This window comes from Arvicanthis niloticus, chromosome 1 (assembly GCF_011762505.2).
Source record: "Arvicanthis niloticus isolate mArvNil1 chromosome 1, mArvNil1.pat.X, whole genome shotgun sequence".
Classification (NCBI taxonomy): Eukaryota; Metazoa; Chordata; class Mammalia; order Rodentia; family Muridae; genus Arvicanthis; species Arvicanthis niloticus.
Genome location: NC_047658.1, coordinates 66,332,572 through 66,348,655, shown reverse-complemented (window position 1 = coordinate 66,348,655; position 16,084 = coordinate 66,332,572). Strand labels below are relative to the sequence as shown.

Below are 16,084 nucleotides of genomic sequence, written 5' to 3'. Positions count from 1 at the left end.
ATGGGGAAGTCACTTTGTGGAGGTCTCTGTATCTGCATCATGCTATGTGCTTTCGTCAGGGGAAGTTTGAAAAGGTGTGTGTGCTAGGTAGGTTTCCCAGTGATTGTTTTCTCCATGCAGTTATTCAGTAGATACTCTCAATGGGATGTTGGTAAGTGCTTAAGGATAGAGGAGAGACCGAGAGTGAGAGAGTAGGAAATTGAGTGGGCGAGGGAGAGAGGCAGTTGCAATCTGTGGTGTTTACCATTTCCTATGGTGTAAATACTCACATCATGGCTGAATTCAAGCCACCAACCCAATGCCACTGAATGCAGAGTTGGGAAGAAATGCATAGTAGGATACTATTATGTAATACTTCTATCTCAGGGATGTATTAGTCTCAGACAAGCTCAAAAGCAATGATAATGATAATTATAGCATAATAAAATACTTAGGAAGTGATAAGTTTTGAGTTATTTATAACCTTTTAATATGTTTCAATTTCATATAGCTTAGTTTTTTTTATTTTAAATTGAAATTTTTATTTTATGCATATGAGTATTTTGCCTGTATGTATGTCTGTGTACCACATGCAAGCCTGGTGCACATGGAGCTCAGAAGAGGGCATAGGATCTCTTGGGACTAGAGTTAATGACTGTTGTGAGCCACTCCTAGGACATGGGTCCTGGGAATCAAATCTGGGTCCTCTGGAAGAACAGCTTTTGCTGTTTAGCAACCAGCTTACCAAATTTCTAAACATTTAATAATCAGTTCTGATGAGCTCAAATGAGTTGATGTTTACATTCTCCTGGGTCACTGACCTCATACTAAAGGTCAGGCTTGGTGTTATGGCAAGAACCACTGACCAGGGGTGACCATAATAGTCACTCTTTGGGGGGGGGGTTCTCTGTCACAGTCCTGTACATATGTATGATGCATGTGTTGGTTATTTTTTTTCAATTGGATATGAACTGGGGTCATCTTGGAAGACAGAATCTCAATTGAAAATATGCCTCCATCAGATTGGCCTATAGGCCTAGTCTGTGAGGGCATTTTCATGATTAATGGTTCATGTGGGAGCACCGAGACCACTGTGGGCAGGTGATTCTAGGTTGAATAAGAAGGCAAGCTGAGCAAGCCATGGAGAGCAAGCAAGTAAGCAGCATTCCTTCAGGGTCTTTGCTTCAGTTCCTGCCTCGAGGTTCCTGCCTTGAGTCCTGCCCTCAAACTGTTCATGATAGACTGTGATCAGCACATGTAAGCCGAACAAACCCTTTCCTCCCCAAGTTGCTTTCCGTCATGGTATTTTATAACAGCAATAGAGAGCAAACTAGGACAGTGTCTCGTATTTTCTCCTTGGTCACTTTCTTGGAATAATGGAGAGTGGAAGTATTATTTTCTAGTCATCTTTAGAATGACTCCCACTGTCAACACTTCAGGAAAGCTGTCAGCAACTCTTCCTGGTACAATTAATCACCCTTTCCTCTGGGCTCCTCTACACTTAAAAGCATTTCTCTGTGACTTTGATTGTCCCACAATTACACTGTTCACATTTACAAAGCCATCTCACATGCCTGGGGCTGTGACTCACTCTAGTAGGTAGAGTAAGCAGGGGCTGCCGCTGACCAAGAACTTGAAACCCAGGGAGAAAATATCTGCTCAAGGTCACCTAGAGATGAACATAACTGGCTAAGCTTAGTTCTCACTTATGAATCCTTACTGTGACTGCTGTGTCACGTGTCTATAGTCACAAAAATTCCAGGTACCTCCTAGGAGCCAGGCACTGTGCTGGCTGCTAGAGTTACTGAGGTATATAAATCCCAGTTCTTGCTAGAGCTCACGAATGCCATTTGAAATGCCTTAGTGTGCTTGTCCCTGTTATCAGAGTGTCAACACATGGAATTAGCATATGTCAGGCAGCTGGGACACAAAACAAGCAATTAGGCTGGGTGAACCCTGCCAGGAGGCAGTGCTCCTGCCAAGCCAGCTGGGGTGGTGTCACACATATACTGCCATTAGCCCAACTCTACACTTAGAGCCTGAACAAGGTGCCCTTGCTGGTGACTATAAGATCTGCCTGATTGCTCCCTGAGGCCAGAGGCCAGACTTGGGATACAGAAAAGAGCCTGCCGGAGAGACAACAGATGGATTGCTACTCGGCCCTCCCTCAAAACAGAAGAGTGCAGATCGAAAAAAAAGCAGCCTCGACTGCCACTCAGGGGAAAGCAGCAGAAAGAACTGTGGTTGGAAAGTCACAGTTTCTTCTTCTGACTCTGGGAACTTGGTGATTCTGGAGAGCCACCCACCTCTGATCCTCCATCCCTTCATCCCTTAACTATCCTGAGGTTTTCCCCAGTCTGGTGTAAAACAGAATCCAATATAATGCTCAGGAGTTGCAAGTTGTGTTTTTCCAAAGAGGTTTGATTGTTTTTACCTGGCACTATGCAAACGGTTCAAGCAGCCTTCAGACCAGGGGGCTTTAAAGTCTTAATGAGGTTCATAGCATGCATGCCTTTGCCTCTGAGCCATTCTTGCTGTCTTCCACTGACCTTGTGTACTAGAAATCTGCCTGCTCGCCTTTCAGAGACAACCACAGCATTTACCAAGCAGTGTCCACCATTCCTGCCCCTCAGGGATACTTCTGTAGAAAATGAGTCACACAGTTAAGACAATCTTATTCCCAAAGTAGACTCCACTCCACATAGATGGGACTAGGCACATTTCCCTAAAGCACATTCCCAGCACTAGGCACGGCTGATTTCATTTTTAGTAGGCGAAGGAAAACATTGTCTAAGGGGCTGTTTGTTCTAGAATTTGAATGCATGGCTTGGCATAAACTTTTAATAAATTATTTAATGAATCATGACATGGGATGCTTCTCTTACTGAAGGTGAGGTAGTGTCAGAGACCCTTAAGCCATTTGATCTTGATAGGGATGTGGTCAGAGACCCTAGGCTGAGAGCTGAAACTTCTTCCCAAGGTGGAGAATTTCTGCCTCTGGATAGTCCACTTGGCTTCTGCTTGCATCTCTTGTTTGGAAAAAAAAAATTAACAAAAATGCCAGAAATCATTAGGTTTCAAGTTCCTGTGTGAGGTATAGTGTATAAATAGGTAAAGGAAATGCCAAGTGAGAGGAGAGGCCCTGCAACTTCTTTCCTTTTTGGTTATTCAATGAAAACAGCTGGCATTTGGGGCATCGGAGAAATCATTAGGAATCTAGGTAGCAAATTCTAACTGCATGGTTTCGCCGCCTTATAGTATCTGCGGCTCTGTGCTGCTGCTGGTTATGTAAATCACCTCAGTGCACAAGGTGCTTTAAGTGAATTTATAAGCCTGACTTGTACAAAACCTTAAACTGTCTTCTGCGAGCTCCTGCTGATTGAATGTGATTTTTTTTTTCAACACCAACCACAATTTATCCAAAGTCTGTAAGAGATGTGTCTACAGTCATACTGCTTTTAGAGGAGGCTGGGCTTCCGGCCCAGACCAGGTTGCTCTGAGCCAGTGCTCTGTAGTGTGAAGTCTCTTTGTGTGTTGTGCTATGTTGTGCGGCATTAAAGAGATGGTTAGAGCCAGCTGGAGATGTAGATGGTAGCAGCATCTTGCTGTAGAAATCTCTGAACTGAAGATGCTGAACTTGGAACATGCACGATGCAGTGGAGAACGGATGCCTCTACCATTTACAAGTCTATGACCTTTGTCTTAGTGACTTGGCTTTGCCTTGGTTCTTCAAGTTCTAAAACAAGAGCCACTAACTGAGCCCCTCTGTGCTGTTTTGAGAGTTGGGGGTGGAGATCTAAGCCTACCACTATTTACAGGAAGTATTCCTAGCAATGCCTGACAAGGAGCACACTACCGGTGAATGTTTTATGTTATCTCTGTATACAAGTTTCTGGGTATTTTATCTCATTGACTATTTAAAACAATCCAGTGGCAATCAGAAACTTCATGATACAGAGAAGAGTGAGTATCCTCTGTCCAAGGTCACTTGTCTCACTTGTCCAAGACCTTGATCTAGGTCCCCTCTCTCTATGCTCTAGATTGTCTCTGCATCACCATAGTCTCATCTGGTAATGCTTCCTGTGATGGACAAGGAGGAACTCACTTAAGTTGCAAAGCAAACAGAGATGGTAATTCCTTTTGAAATCAATAAAGGGATGATCAAGTGGCCGAGGAGGAGTTGTTAGCTGCTCATCAGGATGATGTGAGACATTGCTGCCTGCATCCTCAATTGAACCCACCTTGTTGCTTTATCATCATAAACATTCATTTCAATGTGGGGAGGGATTTTTAAAAACCAACATGAATAATATATTACAACTGACATCTTGGAGGAAGCAGGATCTTTATCTTTTTCCATCTTCCAGTAGGTAATTTATCAATGTCTTTCTTTGCTTCCCCCCCCCCCCTTTTTGGTAACCAATGGGGTAGCCTGTCAGCTCAGCTTGTTTTGAAAGTGCAGGAGTGTAATTCAATAATAAATCCACTCAGAGGCCAGCTGTCAGGAAGCTGCTGTTTATCTGAAGTTCATTAGAAGATCCTCACTGCTCAGCCTCTTGGGGGGTCTTGATTGGTTGTATGAGGCCCAGGGACAGAAGTGGGGGGGGCAGAAGTCTGGGATCGCCCATTTGTGACTTGGTGGCACCAGCACTTGGGTGTGGTTTATGCTTGGTATAACCCACATATAATGTTACATATATGACTATTTCTGTTTTCCTATTACCTCATCCTTTTGTAAACTCTCACATTTAAAACTTCTGAAAAAGTTGGGTTCCACTTAAGGGCTTAACAGAAATTCTGAGGGCTAAAGAGGCACGATGGTTGTTTCCCCTCTGTTCAAAGCTGATCTTGAGTCTTGACTCAGACACAATGCTTGAATGTAGTTTGTGGACCTTTCTGGGTCCCTGCCCTTACATCCTCTTTCTGGCCTCCCTCACTGCCCCACTTCCCCGGCCCTTCGTGCTGACCGTGCTCCTTTACTTGACTTGGTAAGCCCATCTTGATCTTAAATATTTGAGCATGCCTCCTCAAGAATATCTCCCTAATTATCTCCCGGCTCCATTAAAATCCTCTATTTTCTGATGAACCTGGAAATTCATGCTGTTCCCCATCTTGGTTCCTTAATCTAGCATGTATGTCTCACTCCTGTGTGACTGAAACCCACAGTTTTCCTTACAGCACGTACACACACACACACACACACACACACACACACACACACACTTATCCATGTACACATCTACAAACACACACAAGCATGCACATGTACACACATGCACACATATTCATACAGCTTCATGAATACCTACTTCCATTCTGGGTGTTCTCCTCTGCTGTGCTCAGCATGTCTTATCAGCTGAGTCTTGTAACATCTTGTCCACAGCTATCTGCTGACTGAGTGAGCTGACAACCAGCAAAACTTGCCAATGTTGTATCATTTCTCAGACTGAGCCAGGGTTCTCAAATATATTCTCAACCATATTCAAATAGCTGAGCCTTCAGCACCACCTGGGTGGTCATTTTGTCAATACATCTTCCTGTAGTCCTTCAACTTGTCTAGCACCGGTAAGAAGTAACTACTCATACAGGTGGTACCTGCCCTACACCCAGCGTCTCAACCTTTTTAGTCTTGTTCAGAAGTCTACATGCCCAGAAGAGGAAATGGCTCTGCCCTGGGGGTGTTTGGGAGATACTCGGGTTGCTGTCCCTTTCTCAGATGCCTGATTCTGGGTTCCATGGTTTGTGTCCTATTCTCTTTCCTTTCTGTCTGGACAGCTGGAGACCCTTCTCCCATCAGAATCCTCAATGGCTCCTTCCCTCTCACTCAAGTCTCAGTAGCAAATGCTGCTCATCATCTTTGCCTAGGACAACAGGCAAGGGCACACTGGTCCTGGTACCCTGGCTAGAGAGAACACTGGTGTTTAAGCTACCTAATCTGGTGATGGTGAGGTGTAGGCTTGTGTGTACCCTCCCACTTTAGGATCCCCTGAGGTTACTCATAGCGCTATCACTTTGTGAGGTTATAACGCTTACAGTGGAAGAGTGTCAGAACTACGGTCTTGGTTAAACCTATTGCTGAACACGTGGCTTAGCCAGGCATTGTGTTGGGTTCTGGGATATGAATGAATGGTGTTGGGGTTTGGATAGGAGGTGTTTCTTAAAAGAAACATGTGCCCAAGCCCCAGTCTGTAGCTGGTGGACCTAATCAATAAGAGGTGACTGGATCACAAGGACTCTGACCTAATTGATGGCTGGATCCACTGATGGAATCAGTCACAATAACTTCCTACATTATTGGGATGGTGAATACTGCAGGAGGCAGGGCCTTAGCTAGAGAAAGTCCATCACTGAAGGGCATGTTCTTGGGGCCATTGTCCCAAATCCCTTCCTGAGTCTCACTCTACTTCCTGATTGTTAAGAGGCAAACAGCTTTGCTCTGTCACACACTCTTGCACTAATGCCCTGCCTCTCTACAGGCTCACAGCAGTGGGGTAGGTTAGCCATGGACTGACACCTCAGAACCGTGAGCCAAAACAAATCTCTCCTCCATTTAAGGTGTTCGATTAGATATCTGTTGACACAACACTAACTAACTTTAACAGGATGGCTAGGAAGGCCTTCCCTGTTCTTCATCCTTCTCTGAGGTGCTTCTGTCTCAGTAATTCAACCACCACTGTGTTTCTCTCCCCCCACAACCCCCGGCCATGGAGCCCAGCTTCCTGAGGAGCTGAGGCTTGCCCCACCACTCCATTACTTCTGGCACCAGATGGGGTACTGTACAGAAGCATAAGAATGTGTCCCCTCCCCTATCACACAGCTTCTTGAATTATGTATCCTTTGAGGACTCTCCTGACTCTTCATACCAGGCATGGGGTAGCCACTGAGGAGAGGCTTGGCCTATGAGAGTGGCTTGTTTACTTTTGTCACTCATGGGAGTCCAGCCAGTTTCAAGCAGTGGCCTTGAACCCTCACTGTGAATCTTCCTGGCCCTGACATATGGCTGTGAGTATCCAGAGCCAAGTAATTACCCTTCTGAGGATCACTGTCCCTATAGGACTCAGAGGCACTGTGGGGTGACAGTCTGCATCTTGGAAGCTGTTAAATGTGGTCCTAGACAAACGATACAATTTGTGGCACAGCATACAGGATGTCAGGTTATGGGTTCAATGCAGGCTTATTGCTGTTACCCATGGGCACTGAGGCAGACCTGTCTGTTCATCAGCTGCACCCTAATGTCACTGGATTCCTTACTGACAAGTATCCCAGTATCAGCTGGCTGGCAAGAATATGGCCTTTTCTTATCCTCAGAGAGTGATTTGGCAATCTAAACCTATTTCTCTCTGCATGTCTACCAGACTTTTCTGGAGGGCAGCTGATTTTCAAGCTTTGCTTCCAGTTAAGGAGGTGGAAGTGGCAGCTTTTAATGCCATTGCTTCTGGTACCTCACTGTTAGGTAACTATCAGAGGTGTTTCTGGGTAGTGGGTGCTCCAGGTTGAGGCTTTGTGTACTTTTTTCCATTTAACTCTCTTGGCAACCCCTGACACATATGTTATTCACTCAGTCTCTCAGATGATGGGACTGGACCTCTGAAAGCTAAAGGTCCAAACCTCCCTCCCTCTCCTCTCTGCTTCCTACCCCCTGCAAGGTCAAATAGCAGGGAAAAGGATGCCAGATTGTCTGATTGCAAGGCTTATGCTAATTTAATGATAATGCTACCATCTCTCTATAAAATCTCCTGTTAGGTACCAGACCCAAGTATAGATCTTATATTTTAATCTTTTCTATGGCTGCTATGAAATGTTTACTCTATTTCATGTATGTGTGACTGATGGTAAAGCCAGAAAGGAAACACTGGGCTTCTCTCCCCTCCCCCGTTACACTTATAAAACCCTCCCACATAAGAGAAGAGAAAGCAGTAAGTCCAGGTGGGGGCGGACTCCACTTTACCCCAGTGGCACCAAGAAGGGAGGGTTTTACTTCTACACCCACTTGAGGCTATTGGGCAGGCATCTGCTGCTTGGTGTTTCTGGTGACTAGTCACCTGAGCTTATTTTACAGAGGGATGTTCGGGAAATCTGTGGTGATTGATGGCTATTTCTTCTGCATCTAGATGAGTAGGGAGCAGGGGCGTTGTGATGAGGGAGAATACCAGGAGGCAGCGATTCCATACTAACATTTTGGAGCCATTCATTATCTATTCATTTGTAGAACAAATATCCCATTACAGGCCCTTCCTGAGGTGTCACGGGTGTGGAGGGATGGACAGCCTCTGCCTTTGGAGTGTATGAAATTTAACTGAAGGTAACAGATGTATAAACAAGGACCTTCGTGCTATCTTCTCTGGCTTCTCCAGTTTGATGTCTGGCAGGTGATCTAACCTTGCTGGAACCTGAATCCTCAGTATAAAACCAAGTAAAATCTGCCCACTCCTTCCTTCCATATTTTCTGCCTTCTCTCTCTTTCCTGTTCCTCTCTCCCTTTTATTTCCTCATCCCTCAGGTGGTTTATGCCACACACATTCCTTGAACAGCTCCTGAATGCTCTAATGAGTGAGATGCAAGACTTTCCTGGGACACACAGGTTTGAGGGTGGCAGATTCTGGTATGATTCATTTCATTTAGTCCTTTGTCAGATCCATGTACACAGGGGGGACAGAGCCAAGAGCTGAAGTGGGGCTTGGCTCTGCATGTTCCCCTAGCACAGGCTTCTCAAGTCTGTGTGAGCCTTCTATATTAGAGAAGCAGTGCAGAGAACCCAGTGAAGGTCCCACGGTGTCTCATAGAGCTTAAGCAGCAGGCCCAGCACATAACCAGGACACCCAGGAGGCATGTTCCTGCTGGCACAGGGCAGGCTGGCATAAATAGGGCACTCCCTAAACAGAACAGCTACAGGCAACTGACAAGCCGTAGCCCTAATCGGATGCCATATGGGTCTGTCATGAAAGGCTGAGCAAGTAAGGTTTTCCTTGGTAAGAATATTACTTATATCTGCAGTTGATTAAAAGAACTCATGCCAGGGGAAGGGCTACAAGCATACACACAAAACCACACAGTTGAATAAGATAGCAGCAGCTGCCTGCTTAGGAACAAAAGCAACATTTCTGGCCAAAAAAAAAAAAAAAAAAAAAAGTCACTTTTGTCCCTCACTCTTGCTGTCCCTAACTCTAGCATGTGGCTGGACTTGTGCAGGTGTAAGAGTGGAGACTGAAAGACCATGGGGCCATGCCGGATTCCTTCTGCTGTGCCCCATAAGGTGATTCCTGTGGTCCAAAGGGTAGACTTTCCATTCCTTTTGGGGTGTGTTGAAGAGTGTGCCCTCTAATGTACCCATGAATTTTTGTGTGCATGTAGGGGTGGGGAGTGGTCAGAAGTTAGGTTGTGTGTCTTCTTCTACAGCTCTCTGCCTATTTTTCCAGAGAGGGTCCGTCTGTCATTGGACCCGGAGTTTGCCATTTCAGCTAGAGTGGCTGGCCAGCAAGCTCTGGGGCCCTGCCTGTCCGTTTCCTCAGAACTACAGTTTCAGCTGCGTGACTCTGCACAGTGCAGAGTGGTTCTATGGTTTTATGTTGGTACTGGTGTGAGCATGTGTGTGAGCGTGTGTGTGTGTGTGTGTGTGTGTGTGTGTGTGTGTGTGTGTGTCTGTTGGGGGTCAGAACTCAGGCTCTCATGCTTCTGCAGCAAACACTTTACAGAATGAGCCATCTCCATAGCAGGGTGGCCTGCTGGATGCTGCTGCATGTCTGACCCTCTCTCTGGGTGCAGAGTGCTTCTTTCCTTTAATTTCCCCATGTCCATGTGCTCGCTGCTAGGACTGCTAGGATAGCATGGGTGAGCTTTGAGGTTAGTTATGAGGCTGTATCTAGGCTCCATCACACACAGAGGGGAGGCCTTCTTGGGGCTCCCGTTTATACCTGGGACCACAGAAGCCACCTTATGGGGCAGAGCAGGAGTAATCCAGCATGGCCCCATGGTCTTTTGGTCTCCAGTCTTACACCTGCTCCTGGAGCTAGCACTGGGTGGTAACTGGTCACCTCTGCCTGATGTAGATGCCTCTCAAATCAAGAGCTTCAGGATGACTTCCAACAGGCTGCAGATACTTCTTCCTGGGAGCCTCACTATCTTACCCTTTCCCTGCTCAAGAAGAAGCCATCGACTTCCTCCTGGCTCTGCTTTAGATCCTCATCCTGGTGTCAGATAACAGCACCATCCACCCAAGCATCCACACAGGAGACCTCTCCATCCTCACACCCGTCTCCATCTAAGCCCTGCAGATTCCCCATCCCCACAGTCCATCCCTTCCTATTTCCCCTCGGGATAGAGACCCTTGGCACAGAAGTCCTGACCTTGGAGGCATGCGATTGGTGACTTCCAGAGTCCCAGTGAAGATGTGCATACATAGCACATCACTGTATGGAAGAGATTCCAGAGACAGTGTTACAACTGTTTCTTTCTGGCTACTGTGTTGGTTCAATGCCCTGACCTGGGGAGCAGGAAACACAGTGCCATCTTTTGATGGCTCCAGGATCCCTCCATGCCTCATGTTTTTGGTGAACTCTTTCCTGTGAGCCTTCCCTCTTTCATCTGCCTACTTAACCGTCTCTCGTCTTTAAGACTTGTTTCTCCTACCCATGTCCTAGAGTCTCCTGCTCGAGAGCACCTCCCCTGTGCCCCTCAGGATTCTTGCAACATAGTTTGGCCGAGCACATTAGAACTGTATTTATTTTCTACCCCACTAGACAGTGTGTTCGACTTGTCTCTGTCATCTTAGCACCAGACCTGGTACAGAGTGTGTCTCAGTGTGAAAATGTCTAATGCATGACACAACTGTCAAAGGAAAAAATGCGTGGACATGTGGCCACATGTGGACATGCGTGGGGGGCATCAATGGTCCCAGCCACCAGGTTAGTAAGGTCTTCCATCAGCTCTGAGGGCAAACAGTGTCAGCTCATGTGGAGACCACAGGATCAGAAAGAACTGACTGCAAAGTGGGTGTTGATCCATGACTCTCCTCAGACCTTTGGTTTTTCCCTCTGTTCATCTATCACCCAGTGGGAGCCGCACAGCTTTGCTCATAATAATTCAGAAGGCCTTAGACTGCAGCTTTGTCAGTGTGGGTACTGGAGGCTACTTCTTTGCTTCTTGCAAACCCATTAGAACCTCTGACACCCACCTACCTTCTCAGTCTCCTCACATCTAGAATGGACTCAATCTCCCTCCAAGAGCAGCCCCTAGAGCCGAGCCCCATGACTTACCCTCCATCAAAGGGGTTCTCCCCAGGGATGATATGTGTGCTGTCCCTGCCCACGAGGAACTTGATTCGGTCGTAGAAGGAGTGCAGGTTCTGCTGGGATACAGGGGCCTGTGTCTCTTGAATGATGTCCAGAGGGTCAGGGGAGCCTAGGCACAGCGGGTTGACATGACAGAGAGGCTGGAGGCAGCAGTCAGGGTCCATGCAGTCCACCAAGCCATCTGCAGGGGCAACAGAGCATGTTGTTTATACAGCTATGTTCAGTCAGCCATGTTTGCCTGTCTTTCTCTAACTGACCAACATTAAATGCAGACATAAGCCTAGGCTTTTTCTGAGTTCAAGGAGATCCAGGTACTTCAGATCTTGGCCCAGCCTTTTAGTCTAATAGGTGATACAGATAAGTAAGCATACAGTGTGTACATTCTTCCCTCTTCTAAAGAGACAGCAGGAAGAGTTTCTGAGAAAGCTCAGAGGAGAGAGAGAGAGTGTATGGACATCAGAGACGCTAAACTAAAGTGCTGGTGTTCAGGGAGTAGCAACGGATGAGGCTGCTGTGTTGGTTGAGGCAGCTGTGCTGGCCCACGTGGTCCATGCTAGTGAGCTGGGATTTTACCTTCAGGCTATAGGTACCCCTACAGTCTGGAGACAGAAGGTGATTTCATTTGAGGTGGTGCTGAGCTTGCATGTACAAAAACAAGGCAGCTTGGGTTAGAGCAGTCTATGATGGAGAACAAGCAGTAGATGGTTCTGAGAGACACTTAGTAGGTAAAACCCAAGACCTGGTGGACACTGACACTGGGGTGAGGAGGAAGTAGGGATGCTAAGAACCCTGTAACCGTAGCATCTCCCTTAGCTGTGGAATCATGTGACCTGAGCACAGCCCTCAGCCCTTCAGAGGCCCAACCCTGCCTTCTGTGATGGATAGATCTCTCCAGCATCCTAAACTACTCCAGCTCATCTAACTTTCCAAAAGTGCAAAAGTTGAGGCTATCCCAGAATACAGACTTTCGGCTCCATTACTGGAAGGTACTTTTACAGTTCCCAAATAACAGTTTAGGATGGGTAACAAACTCAGACATTAGAAGATAGTGACCATGATATGGGACAGGAAAAGCCCACAGTCACATCTGTGTGTGTTACAGGCAGAGGATGTTACAGGGATGTGTAATGTCTGTAGTCAAATCTAGGCTTGACTGCTTATTAGCTGTGCAACACTGGAAAACTTTAACTACCCTGACCACAGATGTGTTCTGGTCATCTCTGTTGTACCCTTAGCACTTAGTAGACATGTTTTTAAAATGTCTGTTAAATGAACAAACAACAACAATCCAAATAATTAATAAGTGAAGCAGGAGATGACATGAAATGCTGGTCTGCAAAAGCCAGACAATAATATCTTCAATCAACCATATTCATCAAATAATAAAGGATCATTAGGCATGGAGACCAATGTTCATGTCTTAGCACTGTCTGTAAGATTGGCCCCAGATGAATTACCAAGTTTAATCTGAGTACCAGTCTCCTCACCGATAACGTAGAATTAATGCTGGCACATCCACCTCACTTCCGTTTCCAGGACTTACAGTATGCAATCTACATCCACAGAGCACGGCGTACACACTGGCTGGCCTCAGGTCCTCAGCTTCTCATATGCTGGGTCACCTCTGGTCTACCCTTCTGTGATATGTTCATTGGCAGAATGAGCAGTGTTTAAGGGAACTTATCTTTAGTCAAAGGCTGAGCTTCTCGGTTGACCCCAATCCCAGCACCCCTTTAAGTATATTAGGGACAATCATCCCTGACAATATTCCCCTGTCTTTTTCTCCCACTCCTGTACAGTACCCAAGAGTGTGTGTGGCTTCCTAGCAGGCAGCACAGGACAGAGTATGGATTCCAGAGCTAGACAACTGGGGACCAAATGTCAGCTGTGAATCTTCCCTCTGTATGACCTTGGACAAGTCACTTAAGCTATCTGGTCTCAGCTTCCTCTACCTTTTTCTCTTTTTAAAATTACTACATATTTCTCTCTCTCTCTCTCTCTCTCTCTCTCTCTCTCTCTCTCTCTCTCTCTCTCTCTCTCTCTCTCTCTCTGTCAGCATGTACATGGTGTGCTAAGGTGACGGTCCATGGGAGTTCTCTCCTTCCACCCTGTGAGTCCTGAGGATCAAGCTCGGGTTGTTAGGGGTGGTGACAAGTCCCTTCACCCACAGAGCCACTTCACTTGGCTAGCTTCCTATGTTTCTTATGAGCATAATATAAGTTTCCATCCCACAGTAAACTGTATAGCACTAGATCCCCAAATCCAAGACAGTATAGGATACACAGTGGGTGCTTAATAAAGGGAAGTTTCCCTTTCTGACCCTGAACCTAGAACATGGTTCACTAAAATGGGGGAGAATGCTATTTACCTGGCAGAACCACCCTGTGTCCCTCACCTCAGTATAATTTTGGATAGCTCGTCTTCTCCCTTGCAGGTAGCACTGCCTGGCAAAGCACCCATCCTTTCCTGCCATCAGCAGGTCTCGTCCCACACTTCCCTGCTGCCCCCATCAGACATTGCTTAAACACATAATTACAGCCCAAGCAGAGGGTTATTTGCATTCTGCTATTGATGTTAGCATGACAGCTTCAGCTGCTGCATCCATAACTCTGAGGAGACGCTCCATTATTCAATCCCAGCGAGCAGGGACATTGACCATTAAATCAGCTAGCACAATTGAAGGGCCGTGAAAAGTCACGGCTAATTTGAAATTTTATTAGCTCTTGCCTCCTCTTGTTTACCACCAAAGTAGTCCTGAAAGGCAGTCTTTTACCTTTTTATAAACACTGCTTCGTGGTACCTAAGAGGAACTGTTTCCTATTGGGGTATCTACTCTCCATTCTTGGAGAAGGTGAGCCAGGAATGAGGGTGGTTCCCATTGACAACTGTATTAGGTTGATGAATATGACAAATGACAGTGATGTCAGGCTGGGCACTGTGCTAAATACCTTATGATGAGCAATGATGGCCCTGTTATCACTGTCAGTTTAAAGGGAAGATCAAGTTGACTTAGTGACAATCATAGAGGTATTCTGTAAAGAAGCCGAGGAAGGATTTGAACTCAGTTCTTTCTAGTGTATGAAATGTTCTGAGTCATCCTGGCAGGAACTAGTTTGTTTGTTTGTTTTAGATTTATTTATTTATTTTATGTGAGTACACTGTCACTATAGCTGTCTTCAGACACACCAGAAGAGGGCATCAGATCTCATTACAGATGGTTGAGAGCCACCATGTGGTTGCTGGGAAGTGAACTCAGGACCTCTGGAAGAGTAGTTAGTGCTGTTAACCTCTTGAGCCACCTCTCCAGCCCCGAGGAACGAGGTTTTTAAGTGGAGGACAGGGACGTAGCATGCCCTAACATGTGATGCTCAGCTTCAGAATGCGTGGTGCTTAAGGTGATTTCTCTCTTGCCAGATGGCCACACCCCATCCACCTGTGAGTTGTGTGACCCTGTACAAGTTGCCTCCAAACCTCAGTCTCCAGATCTTTCGATATGCAGAATGACAGACAGACAAAGAAAGACACTTCATTCTTTAGACTCACGAATCTGCCCTGTTGCCAGGTATGAGGCTTCTGGGTATCTTATGACAATGAAACAGATTGTCTAGAAAAGTAGACAATCTGTCTCCAGCCTGGGATACAGCACGAATGCTCTACAGTGAGCCATGTGTCAGACCTTAGGCATTTTAGGATTGTGCCTTGCATGAGTTCTGGAAAATTCTCCTATAAACTGGAAATGTTCCTTTATTTCTCTTCAGCCCTTTCTTCAGGATACTCATAAAAGCTTAAGGGGCCGTCTCCTATTTCATGCCTTTCAACCCTTTCATTTTTGCCTTTTGATTTGTGTCCCATTCTGATATATTTCCTCAGACTCTATTCTACTTCACTTATTTTTCCTTCATTTGTGTCTGGTCTGCTGTTTAATTTGTCCTTTGGGTCATTAATTTAAATGACCGTACGTTGAGATTTGCAGATGGTCTCTTTGGGACTTTTCAAAATCACCCCCCTCCCCCATAGTAGATTGTTCCTTCCTTAAGGATTTTTTTTTTTTAATGTATCAGTTTATCTCTGTAGCCAATTATGGTATACTTTCTGTTGGATTAAGTTCTTGGGAGTGGTACTCCTCTTGTATGCCATACTTGTTAACCCCAGCCTGTGGTCAGCCACTTCCCGCCCTCACCGGGATCTTACATGGATGATTAACCTCCCCCAGCACAGTTTCTGGTGACTTCTGCCTGCCGTGCCAGGGTGCCACTCTCCCAGGATGGCTTTTTAGGTGGGGTTCTTAGCTTGGCATTAGTACTCTGGTATGCAAGATTAGATCAGGACCTTAGTAGTATAAGAGCTGTCTCTTCCAGATGGCTCTTCTGTCCCCTGGCTCTGAGACTGGGAAATTCCTCCATGCCACATCTTTTGCCCAAGCAGGCACACACTTTAGAGCAAGCCTCTTGGCACTTCAGTTTTCTGTGTGGTGTCAGCAGCAGTGCCCTGCTGTGAACATACCCTGTCACCATGAGTGTGTCATAGCTTCTGTGTCTGCTGCCCTGGCTTTCTGTTTCATTTTATTTCTGAGTTTCAGGGCTCCCTTCCCCCTGACTTTCTCCTTTGCTGAGTTTTAAAAGAAAATTGTTATATTTTGTGGTCAATAGGGTACTATGATGATCTACTTGGGCATTTTGCTGGAAATAAATGCCCTGAGCTTTTACCTCCACCTGTTAAATGAATCAATGTGAAACCTACTTCACAGAGATGCCATGAAATCGGGGGTATGAGGGTGGGTGGTGAGAAACTCCTATGCAAGGACTCAGCCAAGGACA

The 16,084-nt window shown here is 46.1% G+C and overlaps 1 protein-coding gene across 17 annotated transcripts in view; it reads right to left on the bottom strand.

Annotated features, from left to right (window-relative positions):
• The window catches only part of Tenm4 (teneurin transmembrane protein 4), a 1,520,543-nt gene that overhangs the window by 74,943 nt on the left and 1,429,516 nt on the right, over window positions 1–16,084 (bottom strand). For all 17 annotated transcript variants that reach the window (XM_076938042.1, XM_076938101.1, XM_076938085.1 and 14 more), the window contains one exon: window positions 11,232–11,448. In XM_076938042.1, the coding sequence (XP_076794157.1) occupies window positions 11,232–11,448 (217 nt within the window). The remainder of the gene's footprint in view (window positions 1–11,231; window positions 11,449–16,084) is intronic.